We start from the raw sequence: 16,567 nt of genomic DNA on the forward strand, positions 1-16,567 counted from the left end.
AAAGCTCAATTTTGATTTCATCAGACCATAGAACCTTCTTCTAGCTGACCAGATACTCCCACAAACCTTCTGGCAAACTCTAGCTGAGATTTCATGTGAGATTTTTTCAACAGTAGCTTTCTCTTTGCTACTCTCCGATAAAGTAGCGACTGGTGAAGCACCCGGGTAACAGTTTTTGTATCCGCAGTCTCTCCCATCTCAGCCACTGAAGCTTGTAACTCTTCCAGAGTTGTCATGAGTCTCATAGTGACCTCTCTCACTAGTCCCCTTCTTGCATAGTCACTCAGTTTCTGAGGACAGCCAGATTTGCCATATTCTTTCCATTTCTGTGCCATATTCTTTCCATTTCTTGATTGTCTTAACTGGATCCAAACGATATTCAGCAGCTTGGAAATTTTCTTGTATCCATCTCTTGACTTTTGCTTTTCAATAACTTTTGTGGAGTTTCATGGAGTGTTCTTTTGTCTTTGTGGTGTAGTTTTTCCCAGGATACTGACTCATCAGCAGTTGGACCTTCCAGATGCAGTTGTATTTTTACTGTAATCAATTGAAATACCTTGATTGCGCACAGGTCTCCAAAAACAGATCTCTATTTAACTAATTATGTGACTTCTAAAACCAATTGGCTACAACAGTGATTATTTGGTGTGTCATATTAAGGGTGTCAATTATTTTGTGTGTTATATTTGTAATTAATTTAGATCATTTTGTAGAGATCTGTTTCACTTTGACACTAAAGAGTCGTTTTCTGTTGATCAGTGTCAAAAAAGCCAAAGTAAATCCACTGTGATTCAACGTTGTAAAACAATAAAACATGGAACTCCCAAGGGGTAGGGGATGAACACTTTATATAGGCACTGTATGTAAAATTATAAGCTGCATAGATTGGGTTGATACTGAGTTTTTCTCCTTAGACTAGAGGGCAAAGGTTTAAGGTGAGAGGGAGGAGGTTAAAAGGGTAGCATGAGAGCATAGCAATTAGCACAATACTTTACAACGTCGGTGATCAGAAAGTGTGGTTCAGTACCCGCCACTATCCGTAAGGAGTTTGTTCATTCTCCCTACACTGTGTGAATTTCCTCCGGGTGCTCCGGTTTCCTCCCATATTCCATAGATGTACAGGTTAGTAAGTTGTGGACATGCTTTGTTGGCACTGGAAAGATGGCGGCATTTGCAAGCTGCTACCAGCGCATCCTCAGATTGCGTCAGTTGTTAATACAAACGATGCATTTTACTGTATGTTGTGATAGACGTTTGACAAATAAAGTTGATTTTCTTTGGGGTAAATTTCCACACAGAGAATAGTTGGCATAATGAATCTGGTGGTGGAAGCAGGAAGAGTAACAACATTTAATAGGCATTTGGACAGGTACATGAATGAGCAGGGCACCAAGGGGCATAGAATTATGAGGGTGGGTGGGATTAGTTTAGATAGGCAAGATGGTTAGAATAGTGATGATGGGCTGAAGGACCTGTTTGTATATTGTGCAACTTGATGACACCTATTGAATTGTGACCTCGTAAACCTGTGGAGTTGCTGGTGTTGATCGCTTTTCCCTGGTGGGCAAACTGTGTGTTCTGGCACAGATCCTCTTGGCTGATTGGTGAGAATGATCAAGAGCCAGTTGTTCAGTTAATGAAGGGCTGCAGCTGCTGTTGATTTAGGGCTGTTCCCTGCAATTACTGTCTATGCTGACATGAAGCGAAGTGCGTATCCACAGGTTGAAAACAGGCCGAGTGCCCACAACAGCAGAGTCAGCCTGTTTAAAAACACTCAAAGGTTGTTACATAATCATACATAACTTAGTGCTGCACATACAATGAGTTATTGTGATTTCTTTGTATTGATATGGGCATGTTGTTTCTTGTTCATCAGAGAGAGAGAGAGAGAGAGAGAGAGAGAGAGAGAGGGAAATCCGTATCTGAGATAGAGCATCTATCTATGAGTGACATGGAGAGAGGGAGAAAGAGAGTGAGCTTCTGGCATTATTACTAAGATGCGGACAAGGTAGATAAGATACCAAAGACAGACAGACAGAGGCAGAATGGGCATTACAGGAAGACGGAGAAAGAGGACATTGTATCCCAGAGAACCTTGGCCCTGATGATGTCAATCATCCCCATGCAGTGAAGTCATAAATAAATCCCTTTTCCTTCTCTGTCATTTCCTGAGCCCTTTATTTGCTCTGTGAATGTAAACTTGAGTTCAGCTGTCAGCTTTTCATAGTGTGCACAGTTCAATTGTTTGTTGTCTGAGGAAAAGTGTTGGATCATACAGAAGATCAGGGAGCAATGAGCCAGGTTCTGCAGTGAGCCAGGGCTTTGTATAGACTAGTTGAGCTGTCTGTGTACACACAGTGTTCTTCCCTGTTATGTACTCTCAACATTAATTCAAACTCTGGTTCTACCACAAAACACAAGAAAAGCTGGCAGCCGATACAAAGATCCAGTGATGAGGTATCACAGCCTTTTTGACATTCCATATTTTCCTGCCCCCTTGAGCAGAAGGTTGAGGTGATTTTAGTGCCAGTATCAAGTGCTAAGCACATTAGATTAATACAGGGGGTGGTGAAGCTCCTCTTCATGACTCAGGAGTGGAACAGCAGGACATGATAAATGATGAGTGCATCTGTTTATCACTGTGAGGATAAACATTCTCAGGCTCTCATTTCATGGAATCTTTCCTGTCCGCCAAAGAAGGAAGATTTGGTACTCCCTCAAGTACTTCCCCTCTCACAGTATGACCCTCCCTCAGTACAGTTCCTCCCACAGTGTGACATTCCCTCAGTATTGCCCCTCCCAGTGTGTTGTTCCCTCAGTACTGTCCATCCACAGTGTGACGTTCCCTTGGTACTACCCCCACAACCCACAGTGTGAACTTCCCTCAGTAATGATCCTCCCACAATGTGACACTCCTCAGTTTTACCCCTTTTTTTTTAACATATCTATAAAAGTTTATTTACATCACACATACACAAGGTACAGACATTCAATATTTAGAAGACAGTAGATACACTCTGATTAAAATATGGTTACTACCGTCTATATAACAATCAATACTCTTGGGGGAGCCTACTGCTCCCAGAATTCTCCCACAGTACCTGTCGTGACCGTGTGCTCCCTCTCCAAGGACAGCTGGGCATGGATGTATCCTCAGAAAAGGGGCAGGCAGTTGGCCTGGACAGCGTCCTTTACTCTCCGCTGCCTAGACCTGTGAATGGCTATCTTGGCCAGGCCCAGGAGCAAGTTCAGCACGAGATTCTCACGCCGCACCCCTTTCCGAACTGGGTGTCTGTATATGAGGAGTCCTCCCACATTGTGACACTCTCTCGGAACTGTCCCTCCGACAGTGTGGTTCCCTCAACCACTCCTCCGACAGTATGGTGCTTTTGTTATTATGCTCCTGCTTTACCCTCTTTGTGCGCATCCCTCCAGTGCTGCCCCTTTAACACTGCAGCATCTGACCACTACTTCCTTCCCTACAATCCCCAGATGGTGTGGCACTCCTTCAGTGCTGCTCTTTAATTTTGGGTATGAACAGGCAGGACATTCAACTCCCAAAGGAGGCAATTTAGGAAAGTGAATCAACTAAATTGGGAATTTACAGCAACAGGAAAAACTACGAGATTGTTGTAGATCACTGATGTATTGGTGGGAGAGGAACGTGCTGATCACACCCAGCTTGACCTGTGATACTCTGTGGATTACAGAGGACTAAGATACTTTATTGTGTTTTATAGACAGTGATTGGGCAGGCTAGGATTTTATTCCTTGGAGCATTAGAGATTGAAGGGTGAACTTGTAGTGGTCTGTAAAATTATGATGGGCATAGATAATGTGAGCACACAGAGTCTTTTTACCAGGTTGTGAAACTAAAAACTAGAGGGCATAGATTTAAAGTGAGAATGAGTAGATATAAAATGGACCTGAGCAGCACCCTTTTCATGCAGAGGATGATGGGTATAAGGAATGAGCAACCACAGAATGTGGTTGAGGCAGGTACACTAATAACATTTCAAAGAACATTGAACAGTACAGGCCCTTCAGCCCACAGTGTTGCGCTGACTTTTTAACCTGTTCCTAGATCAAGCTAACCATTGCCTCCCAGGTAGCCCTCCATCTTTCTTTTTTCCTGTGCACAGGAGCAGAATTAGGCCCATCGAGTCTGCTCCACCATTCAATCATGGCTGATCCTTTCGTCCCCTCCTCAGCCCCAGTCCCTGGCCTTCTCCCCATAACCTTTGATGCCATGTCCAATCAAGAACCGATCAAGTTCTGCCTTAAATCCGCCCAACGACTTGGCCTCCACAACTGTCTGTGGTAACAAATTCCATATATTTACCATCCTCTGGCTAAAAAAATTTCTTTGCATCTCTGTTTTAAATGGACGCCTGAGGCTATGCCCTCTTGTCCTAGACTCCCCCACCACGTGAATCATCCTTTCCACACCTACTCTGTCTAGGTCTTTCAATATTCAAAAGGTTTCAATGAGATTCCCCCCCCCCCCCCCCATGCTTCTAAATTTCAGCAAATGCAGACACAGAGCTATCAAATGTTCCTTGTATGATAACCCTTTCATTCTGGAATTATCCTTTTGAGCCTCCTCTAAACCCACTCCAATGCCAGCACATACTTTTTTAGATGAGGAGCCCAAAACTGTTCACAATACTCAAGGTGAAGCCTCACCAGTGCTTTATAAAGCCTTAATATCACATCCCTTTTCTTGTATTCTGTACCTCTTGAAATGAATGCTAACACTGGATTTGTCTTCCTTACCACTGACTCAACCTGAAAATTAACCTTTAGGATGTTGAGCTTAAGGATTCCCAAGTCCCTTTGCATCTCAGATTTTTGGATTTTCTCTCTGTTTAGAAAATAGTCTGCACATTTATTTCTACTGCCAAAGTGCACGACGATGCATTTTCCAACATTATATTTCATTTGCCACTTTTTTGCCTATTTTTGAAATCTGTCTGAGGCCTACCTGTTTCCACAGCATTGCCTGCCCTGTCAGCAATTTTTGTATCATCTACAAACTTGGCAACAAAGCCATCTATTTCATCATCTAAATTGAAATACAGCATAAAAAGAATCGTTCCCAACACTAACTCCTGCAGAACCGCACTTGTCACTGGCAACCAACTAGAAAAGGATCTTCTTATTCCCATTCGCTACCTCCTACCAATCAGCCAATGCATTAACCATGCCAGTAACTTTCCTGTAATACCACGAGCTCTTAATTTGGTAAGCAGCCTCATGAGTGGCATCTTGTCACCCTTCTGAAAGTCCAAATATACAACATCCACTACATCCCCTTTATCTATCCTACATGTAATCTCCTCAAAGAATTCCAACAGGTTCGTCAGGCAGGATTTTCCCCAAAGAAAACTCTGCTGACTTTGTCTTGTCTTGTCCTGTGTCACCAAGTACTCCCTAACTTTATCCTTAACAGTTGACTCCAACATCTTCCCAACCACTGAGGTCAGACTGACTGGTCGATAATTTCCTTTCTGCTGCCTTCCTCCTTTCTTTGAGAGTGGACTGACATTTGCAATTTTTCAGTCCTCTGACACTATGGCAGGGTCAAATGATTTTTGAAAGATCATTTCTAATGCTTCTATCATCTCTACTGCGATGTCTTTCAGAACCTACTGGTGTAGTTCATCTGGTCCAGGTGACTTAAGTACCCTTAGGTCTTACAGCTTTTTGAACACCTTCTAATATTAACTGAAAACTCACTTCTCTTCCCTCACACTCTTCAACATCTGGCACACTGCTAGTGTCTTCCACAGTGAAGACTGATGCAAAATACTCATTTAGTTCATCTGCCATCTCCTTGTCCCCCATTATTATTTCTCCGGCCACATTTTCTAGTGGCCCTATATATATTCTTAGTTCTCTTTCATATTTTACATACTTGAAAAAGTTTTTAGTATCTACCTTGATATTGCTTGCTAACTTGCTTTCATATTTCATATTCTCCCTGCTAATGATTCTTTTAGTTGCTCTCTGTAGGTTTTTAAAAGCTTCCCAATTCTCTATCTTCCTGTTAATCTTTGCTTTGTTGTATACCCTCTCATTAGCTTTGTCAGCCATGGTTGTACTGTTTTGCCATTTGAGTATTTCTTCATTTTTGAAATACATCTGAACCACACCTTCCTCATTTTTTCCCCAGAAACTCATAGCATTGCTGCTCTGCTGACATCCCTGCCAGCATCTCCTTCCAATTTACTTTGGCCAACTCCTCTCTCTTACCACTGTAATTTCCTTTACTCCACCAAAGTACTGCTTCATCAGACTTTACTTTCTCCTTATCAGATTTCAAGTTGAACGCAATCATATTGTGATCACAGCCTCCTACAGGTTCTTTTACCTTAAGCTCCCTAATCACTTCTGGTTCATTACGTAACACCCAATCCAGTATAGTTGATCCCCAAGTCGACTCAACAACAAACTGCTCTAAAAAGCCAACTCGAAGGCATTCAATAAACTCACTGTCTTGAGATCCATTACCAGCCCGATTCTCCTAATTGACTTGCATGTTGAAATCTTCCATGACTATCATAACATTGTCCTCTTGATACGCCCTTTCTATTTCCAGTTGTAATCTGTGGTCCACATTCCAGTTACTGTTCAGGGGCCTGTATATCACTGGCATCAGGGTCCTTTTACCCTTCCTGTTTCTTAACTCAACCCACAAGGTTTCAAAATCTTCCGATCCCATGTCACGCCTTTCTACTGAGTTGATGCCATTCTTTACCAGCAGAGCCTTGCCATCCCATCTGCCTACTTTCCTTTCCCTCTGATATTACGTGTAACTTTGGACATTCAGCTCTCAACTACAACCATCCTTCAGCCACGATTCAGTGATGGCTACCTGCTAAAAGTAATAGTACTATCTAAGACTCTACTATGTTTTGCTAATGTGTCTGCCTCTACCAACACCCCAGTCAGTGCATTCCATGCACTTACACTCTCTGTGTAACATATCAATTTCTGCCATCTTCTGTGCTTCCTTTCAATCACTTTAGTGCCCTCTTCTATTAGCTATTGCCACCCTGGGAAAAAGACGCTGACTGTCCACTCTATCTATGCCTCTTAGCATCTTGTACACCTCTATCAAGTATACTCTCATCTTCCTTTGCTCCGAAGAGAAAAGCCCTAACTCAGTCAACCTATCCTCATAAGACATACTCTCTATTCCATGCAGCATCATGGTAAATAAGACCTTAAAACGTAAGAGCAGAATTAGGCCACTTCACCCATCGAGACTGCTCCATAAAGGTTGATTTATTATCCCTCTGTACCCCATTCTCCTGCCTTTCCCCACCACCTTTGATGCCTTGATTAACTGAGAACTTATCAACCTCTGCTTTAAATATACTGTACTCAATGACTTGGCCCCCACAGCCAATCTGTGGCAATGAATTCCACAGGTTCACCACTCTGACTGGAGAAATACCTTCTCATCTCTGTTCCAAATGGATGTTTCTATATTCTGAGGCGGTGTCCTCTGTGACTCACCCATCATAGGAAACATCCTCTCCACATCCACTCTGTCTAGGTCTTTCAATATTCATTAGGTTTCAGTGAGATTCTCCCTCATTCTTAACTTCAGTGAGTACAGGAACAGAGCCATCAAACGCACCTCATGTTAACCCCTTCGTTCCCAGAATTATTTTTGTAAATCTTCTTTGGACCCTCTCCAATGTTAATACATCTTTTTAAAAATGGGCCCAAAGCTGTCCATAATATTCTAAATGTAGTCTGATCAATGCCTTATAAACCCTCAGCATCTTATCCTTGTTCTTATATTCTAGTCCTCTCAAAATGAATGCTAACTTTGCATTTGCCTTCCTTACCACTGACTCAACCTGCAAGTTAACCTTTAGGGAATCCTGTACCAAGGATAGAATTTATAGAGCTGCAGCATTATGTGGTCTGAGTCCCCCAACTAATGAAGGCCAACACTCCATACGTCTTCTTCACCACTCTGTCTCCTTGTGACATTTGGATAAATACAATGATTGGAGTACTTTGGTGGGAAAATAGGAGCAGATTGCATGGACGTTCAGCCAGAGACTCATTCCACTGAGATGTAACATTGAGCATCATAGGAAGTCATTCCTGCCTGTGGCCATCAAACTTTACAACTTGTTCCTCGGAGAGTCAGACACCCTGAGCCAATAGGCTGGTCCTGGACTTATTTCCACTTGGCATGATTAACTTATTATTTATGTTTTTATATTGCTATATTTCTATACTATTCTTGGTTGGTGTGGCTGTAATGAAAACCAATTTCCCCCGGGATCAATAAGGTATGTCTGTCTGTCTGTCAACTTGGTCTGCATTGATGTTGGGTCAAAAGGCCTCTTCACCTTCTACATCATTCTATGACTCTTGCGACTGAACTAACACTGTGTGTATTTGTTTATCAGGGAATTGTAGGGAACCTGTCAAGTGGAAAATCTGCTCTAGTTCACCGATATTTGACTGGAACCTATGTGCAGGAGGAGTCACCTGAAGGTACTTGTTTGTTTGTGTGTGTGTGTGTCTGTGTGGTGAGGGGGAGGGGTTGCTGTTTATTCATGGATGTATTCAGCAGTGGCCAAGACTTGCTGCCTTGTTACCCAGTAATGTGATAATGTGATAAACTTTAGTTAACATTCATATCTGTTTGACTGTGGATGTTCCATTAATGTTGTACTGTCATAGTAACTGGAAAACATGCAACAGTGCTGTACAGGCAGAGGCCCTTCAGTCCACCATGTCTGTGATGACCATGATGACCATGATAGCTATTCCCATCTGCCTGTCTAAATCCTATTGTACCTACTGCCACTGGCAGCGCATTCCTGGTACCAGTCACTGTGAAAAATGCAGATCATTAGCATAGTGGTCACCATGGACATGATGGGTTGAAAGGCCTGTTTCTGTGCTATCTGATCACGACTGACCTCTGTGAGAAGAAATTCCGGTGAATAACTGTCCTCTGATCTTATAACTACATCCCCTTGTTGAAGCCACAATCTTTAGTGATAACACATCAATACCTACCCTTTCAAAAACCCCTGAGGCTTCTAAATCTTGCAATAAGATCACCTCTCATTCACTGATAGGGCAGTCCTTCATCCCAGGAAGTAGCCTGGTGAACCTCTGCTGGATTGACTCTGGTATGAATGTATCTTACGTAATTGGACTAAACCTGTACTTAAGGTATGGCCACACCAACACCTTTGGGTGATTGTGTGTGTATGGGGGGGTGGTGTTTATACATGGAGGTACTGGGCAATGGGCAAGTTTTGCTGCCTTGTCACCCAGCAATATGATAAGCCCTGGTTAGTCGTCATATTTGGTCTTGACTGTGAATATTTTGTTAATATTGCACTGTGTTGGTAACTGCAAGAACATGGGCACTTCAATTCACTTTCAAGGATCCTTCTCATGTTACCGATATTTATTGATGATGATGATGATGATTATTATTATTTCTTCTTTTTGTATTTGCACAGTTTATTGTCTTTTGCACTCTGGTTGAATGGCCTGATTGGGTGACCTTTTATTGATTCTGTTATGATTATCATTCTATCAGTTTATCGAGTACAGTATGCCCACAAGAAAATTAATCTCAGGGTTGTATATAGTGACATATATGTACTTTGGTAATAAATTTAATTTGAACTTTGGACACCTGGCACAGTAGTGATGATATTTTTCTATTTCTGAGCTTCATCCCGTTCTCTGCCAGTCACGTTGGTAACTACTTGCTGTACTTGCCTGCTGATGCCCTGTGGTGAATGCACAAGAGTAATGCTTTTAATCTGTTCAGAGATCACTTTGCAGTTCATTCATGAGCACTCTCTGTGCCTTTAGATGATAGTCTGCTTCACATTCCTTTGAGCTCACACTTCCTTTCATTGGGCCATATTTGCCACCCACACTGTAGGAATGGTTGATTGTGCTGGAGGGCATTCTCCACCACTTGAGACTGGATGGCATCAGAATCGCTTTCTCACACTAGGGGTATCAGAAACAAGAGGATATCAGTTTAAAGCCACTAATCACAATCAGGCAAAAGAGGAAGTCACTTTGCCTATCATGTCTGTGCTGCCCATTGAAAGGACTTCTCTGAAGAATTCCTTTAAGTACAAACAAGAAAATTTCTGCAGATGCTGGAAATCCAAGCAACACATGCAAATACTGGAGGATCTCAGCAGGCCAGGCAGCATCTAGAGATAAGAGTACAGTCAACGTTTCAGGGCAAGACCCTTTAGCAGGTCTGTAAAAAAAGATGAAGAGTAGATTTAAAAGGTGGGGGGAGGGGAGGGAGAAACACAAGCTGACAGGTGAAACCGAGAGGGGAAGTGGTGAAGCAAAGAGCCGGGAAATAGATTGGTGAAAGAGATACAGGGCTGGAGAAGGGGGAATCTGATAGGAGAGGACAGAAGGCTATGGGAGAAAGAAAAGGGGGAGGAGCACTAGAGGGAGGCAATGGGTAGGCTAGGAGATAAGGCGGGAGAGGGAAAAGGGCAATGGGGAAGTGGGGGCATTACTGGAAGTTCAAGAAATCGACATTCATACCATCAAGTTGGAGGCTACCCAGATGGAATATAAGCTGTTGTTCCTTCAACCTGAGTGTGGCCTCATCATGACAGTAGAGGAGGTGATAGATTGACATATCCATGTGAAAGAGGATGTGCTGGATAAGTCTCCTGGACCAGATAAGATGTACCCCAGGCTCCTGTGGGAGGCGAGGGAGGAGATTGCAGAGGCTCTGACAGTGATCTTTGCATCATCATTGGGAATGGGAGAGGTTCTGGATGATTGGAGGGTTGCAGTTGTTGTTCCTTTATTCAAGAAAGGGAGTAGAGATAGTCCAGGAAATTATAGACCAGTGAGTCTTACTTCAGTGGTTGGTAAATTAATGGAAAAGATCCTGAGTGGCAGGATTTGCGAACATTTAGAGAGGCATAATATGATTAGGACTAGTCAGCATGGCTTTGTCAAAGGCAGGTCGTGCCTTATGACCCTGACTGAATTTTTTGAGGATGTGACTAAACACTTTGATAAGGGTAGAGCAGTAAATGTAGTGTATATAGATTTCAGGAAGGCATTAGATAAGGTACCCCATCCAAGGCTTATTGAGAAAGTAAGGAGGCATGGGATCCATGGAGACCTTGCTTTGTGGATCCAGAGTTGACTTGCCCACAGAAGGCCAAGAGTGGTTGTAGATGGGTCATATTCTGCATGGAGGTCAGTGGCCAGTGGTGTGCCTCAAAGATCTGTTCCGGGACCCTTTCTCTTTGTGCTCTTTATAAATTACCTGGATAAAGATCTGGAGGGATGGGTTAGTAAATTTGCTGATGTCACAAAGGTTGGGGTGTTGTGGATAGTGTGGAGGGCTATCAGAGGTTACAGTGGGACATCGATTGGATGCAAAACTGGGCTGAGAAGTGGCAGATGGAGTTCAACCCAGATAAGTGTGAGGTGGTTCATTTTGGTAGGTCAAATATGATGGCAAAATGTAGTATTAATGGTAAAACTCTTGGCAGTGTGGAGGATCAGAGGGATCTTGGGGTCCAAATCCAGAGGACACTCAAAGCTGATGTTCAAGTTGACTCTGTGGTTAAGGAGGCATACGGTATTTTGGCCTTCATCAACCGTGAGATTGAGTTTAAGAGCTGGAAGGTAATGTTACAGCTTATAGGACCTTGGTCAGACCCCATTTGGAGTACTGTGCTCATTTCTGGTCACCACACTACAAAAAGGATGTGGAAACTATAGAAAGGGTGCAGAGGAGATTTACAATGATGTTGCCTGGATTGAGGAGCGTGGCTTATGAGAATAAGTTGAGTGAACTCGGCCTTTTCTCCTTGAAGCTGCAGAGGATTAGAGGTGACCTGATAGAGGTGTATAAGGTGATGAGAGGCATTGATTGTGTGGATAGACAAGGGCTTTTTCCCAGGCCGGAAATGGCTAACAGAAGAGACTGCATTTTTAAGGTGCTTGGAAGTAGGTACAGAGGAGATGTCAGCAGTAAGTTTTTTTTAGCAGAGGGTGGTGAGTACATGGAATAGGCTGCCAGTGACGGTGGTGGAGGCAGATACGATAGGATCTCTTAAGAGACTCTTGGATGGCTACATGGAGCTTAGAAAAATAGAGGGCTATGGGTAACACTAGCTAATTTCTAAAGTAAGTACATATTCGGCACAGCATTTTGGGCCGAAGGGCCTGTATTGTACTGTACCATAGAACCATAGAACATTACAGCACAGAAATGAGCCTTTTGGCCCTTCTTGGCTATGCCAAACCATTTTTCTACCTAGTCCCACTGACCTGCACCTGGCCCATATCCCTCCATACACCTCTCATCCATGTACCTGTCCAAGTTTTTCTTAAATTTTAAAAGTGGCCTGCATTTACCACTTCATCTGGCAGTTCATTCCACACTCTCACCACTCTCTGTGTGAAAGTCCCCCCCAATGTTTCTTTTAAGCTTTCTCCCCCCCCCCCACCCTTCACCCTTAACCCATGTCCTCTGGATTTTTTCTCCCCTAGCCTCAGTGGAAAAAGCCTGCTTGCATTCACTCTATCTATACCCATCATAATTTTATTTTATATTACTCTGAAAAGTCTCCCCTCATTCTTCTGCTCTCCAGGGAATCTAGTCTTAACCTATTCAACCTTTCTCTGTAACTCAGTTTCTCAAGCCCTGGCAACATCCTTGTAAACCTTCTATGCAGTCTTTCAACCTTATATGCAGTCTTTCAACCTTATTAATATCCCTCCTGTAATTTGGTGACCAAAACTGCACACAATACTCCAAATTCGGCCTCACCAATGCCTTATACAACCTCACCATAACATTCCGACTCTTATACTCAATACTTTGATTTATAAAGGCCATTGTACCAAAAGTTCTTTTTACTACCCTATCCACCTGTGACGCCACTGTTAGGGAATTTTGTATCTGTATTCCTAGATCCCTCTGTTCTACTGCACTCCTCAGTGCCCTACCATTTACCTTGTATGTTCTACCTTGGTTTGTCCTTCCAAAGTTCAATACCTCACACTTGTCTATATTAAACTCCATCTGCCATTTTTCAGCCTATTTTTCCAGCTGTCCAGATCCCTCTGCAAGCTTTGAAAACCTCCCTCCAATCTTTGTATCATCAGCAAATTTGCTGATCCAATTTACCACATTATCATCCAGATTATTGATGCAGATGACAAATAACAATGGACCCAGCGCTGATCCCTGTGGCACACCACTAGTCACAGTCCTCCACTCAGAGAAGCAATCCTCCACTACCACTCTCTGACCTCTCCCATTGAGCCAATGTCTAATCCAATTTAATACCTCACCATGTATACCTAGTGACTGAATCTTCCTAACTAACCTCCCATGCGGGACCTCAGAATATGTAGATAGAAAATGTAGATTTTCTATGTTTCTTTATCGGAATGGGAATGGGAAGTGGAATTAAAATGGGTGGCCATGGGGAGATCCTGCTTCTTCTGGCAATTGGAGTGTAGGTGCTCCACAAAGCAGTCTCCCGATCTACGTTGAGTCTCACCAATACACAGGAGGCCACACTAGGAGCACCAGACATAGCATACGACCCCAACGGATTCACAGGGTAAGGGTCATCTCACCTGAAAGGACTGTTTGCGGCCCTGAATGGTAGAGAGGAAGATGTGTAGGGGTAGGAGCAGCACTTGTTCCACTTGCAAGGACAAGTGCCAGGAAGGAGATCAGCAGGGAGGGACGAATCGACAAGGGAGTCATCTAAGGAGAAAGCAGAAAGTGGGGGAGGGAAGGATGTACTTGGTGGTGGGATCCTGTGGGAGGTGACATTCCTTTAATATTCCATTTAAAAGATCTCATTGGCTCTGTCTCCACTGCCCTGCCAGCTCACGATTCTACTCTGTGTAAAACCATTTGCTTCACTCCTCTCTGCTGTCAATTCCCAGTCTCTTTGAGTCACTGATTCCCCCCACCCCCGCTACTGGAATTTGTTGAAGACCAAGCCAAGTTTATTGTCATCTGCACAATTATACATGTACACAGGTGCATTGAAAAACTTACTGACTTCCGACAAGAGAGTTTGGCCAAGTGGGTATGCTTGATCAAACTCTGCCTTTATCACATCTTGCCTCTAATACTTACCTGTGAGGAAAATTAATGAAAGCCCCCCTCCATGGGGACTCCCACGTTGCTCCTCAAGCCCTCTCTAGTACATGAGTGGCTGAGGATGGTAGCTGCTTGATCACTTTTTTTTTTACTTCCCAGGTGGTCGGTTTAAGAAAGAGATTGTGGTTGACGGACAGAGCTACCTCCTGCTGATTCGGGATGAAGGGGGTCCTCCTGAGGTGCAGGTGAATATTAGACTCCAATCTCTCCCCAGGAGTCCTTGCTGCCGAGATCACGGGAACCTTTATAAACCACGCAGCTGGAGGATTGTGGGTTCGACACTTCCAGGAGAAAATGTGAAAGGGATTTATGTCCAAGGTCTCCCCGGGAATCCCTGCTGCAGAGATCACAGGGAACCTTTGTAGACTGCACATCTGGCAAGAGGACTTCAGGGAGGAGATGAGAAAGGGATTTACGCAAGTGTTGCTGGGGATAAGGCACTTCAGTTACATGGGTGGATTGGAGAAGCTGGGATTGTATTTCTTGAAGGAGAAAGTTGACAGATGGGATTTAAAACGATGAAGGTTATCGATATAATTGTCTGAGAAATTTTTCCCATTGCTTAAAGGTCGAGAACCAGGGGCCACCAAATAAAGTTATTGCAAAGCTGAAGTAAATGAGAGTTTGTGGCTGTGGTTTGATGAGAGCTACCCAAGGTGAAGAGTTGAGCAGTTTCTACTGTTACATTCACAGGGTTACAGAGGGGAAGCTTAGAGCAGAGAGACTAGCTGGATTGGGACAGGCTTGATGGACCAAATGGCCTTCCTTGCATCACCACTCTGTGATGCAACATTTGTATTGAGTCTGCCTAAACATAGACTTTGTCCTTGAGCAATGCAGTACATATACAGGCCCTTCAGCCAAACCAGTCCATGTTGACCATGGTGTCCACCCATCCAGTTCCAACTTCTGGCAATTAGCTAATACCTCTCCAAAACCTGCACCTCATGTACCTTCCAAGTGATACTATTGTATCTGCCTCCCCAGCCAGCTTGTTCCACATACTCAACACAGTATGTGGAAAAAATTCCCCCATAGGTCCCTTTAAAATTTTTCCTCCTCTCACCCTAAACCCCTTTTGGAATCCCTTACCTGGGGCAAGATCCGTTATCACTGTTAGTTGGGGTACGGCTCACGTGCAGGTCAGACTCTGATGGGTTTCCTTCCTTAAAGGGTGGAACTGGGTGTCACAGCTTCCAAGGGATCAGAGGTGGGTCTCAAGGATTGCTGCTGTGAGGGAACCCATGCTGAGTGAGAGATGACATGGCTTTGTGGGAAATAGATGCATTTGGGGGATGTGAAGATTGGGTGGGAATGAGAAAGGGAATGTGTTTTTAATATGATGGAAGATGGGTTTATGGGTGCAAATGATTGTGGGAAGAAAGTGCAGTATGGGAATGAATAAAAGCTGAGGGTTGAGGTCAGGATGGCTGCTGGGCTCTAGCGGGGCTGGAAGTAAGTGGATTTGGTGTCAGGAGTGGCTGGGGATGTATTTGCTTTGACATCTGCTGACGTGAAATGATTTGTTACCCTCAGTTTGCAGCGTGGGTTGATGCCGTCATCTTTGTCTTCAGTCTGGAGGATGAAATCAGCTTTCAGACAGTTTACAATTATTACATGCGACTCTCTACCTACCGGAATACAGCTGAGATTCCGATGGTGCTCGTGGGTACACAAGGTAAGTAAGCTTTGCCTTCCTGGGTCATCCGTCTTCAGGGACCTGCAGTCAGTTAACTGGACAACAGACAATAGGTGCAGAAGTAGACAGTTTGGCCCTTCGAGCCTGCACCGCCATTCTGAGATCATGGCTGATCATCTACTATCAATACCCAGTTCCTGCCTTGTCCCCATATCCCTTGATTCCCCTATCCATAAGATACCTATCTAGCTCCTTCTTGAAAGCATTCAGAGAACTGGCCTCCACTGCCTTCCGAGGCAGTGCATTCCAGATCCCCACAACTCTCTGGGAGAAGAAGTTTTTCCTTAACTCTGTCCTGGAGGATGAGAGTGGTGACTTACACCTGCTGTGATGAGGATACAAGTTATGGGAAAAGGAAGAGAGGGGGTAAATTGCAAAAATTACTCCCAGCAGGGCAGTAATACTGAGCTAATTGTTGGAGCTGAGGTGGACAGGTCTTTGAACTCTGATGGACATCCTCTTAGGATTTGAAAAGAAGTGGTTAGTGCAGTGACTAAGCATTGGTTTTAATTTTCCCTATGTACCAGCAACCTGGCTTCCATCCCAACTTTGGCTGTTGTTTGTGTAGAGTTTGTATGTTCTCCCAGTGACTATGGTTTTCCTCTGTGTACTCCGGTTTCCTCGCACCTCCCAAAAACTGAAAACTGGTACTTTAATGGGCTTGCCTGTGGAAT

At 43.7% G+C, this 16,567-nt stretch overlaps 1 protein-coding gene across 4 annotated transcripts in view; it reads left to right on the forward strand.

Moving 5' to 3' along the window:
* LOC132398629 (arf-GAP with GTPase, ANK repeat and PH domain-containing protein 3-like) overlaps positions 1-16,567 on the forward strand; it is a 501,357-nt gene that overhangs the window by 290,750 nt on the left and 194,040 nt on the right. For all 4 annotated transcript variants that reach the window (XR_009513730.1, XM_059978331.1, XM_059978321.1 and 1 more), the window contains exons 3-5: positions 8,439-8,526; positions 14,294-14,379; positions 15,731-15,872. Coding sequence is in view for 3 of the 4 variants with exons in the window: in XM_059978331.1 (XP_059834314.1) it covers positions 8,439-8,526; positions 14,294-14,379; positions 15,731-15,872 (316 nt within the window). In the remaining variant the exon portion in view is untranslated. The remainder of the gene's footprint in view (positions 1-8,438; positions 8,527-14,293; positions 14,380-15,730; positions 15,873-16,567) is intronic.

This window comes from Hypanus sabinus, chromosome 1 (genome assembly GCF_030144855.1).
Source record: "Hypanus sabinus isolate sHypSab1 chromosome 1, sHypSab1.hap1, whole genome shotgun sequence".
Classification (NCBI taxonomy): Eukaryota; Metazoa; Chordata; class Chondrichthyes; order Myliobatiformes; family Dasyatidae; genus Hypanus; species Hypanus sabinus.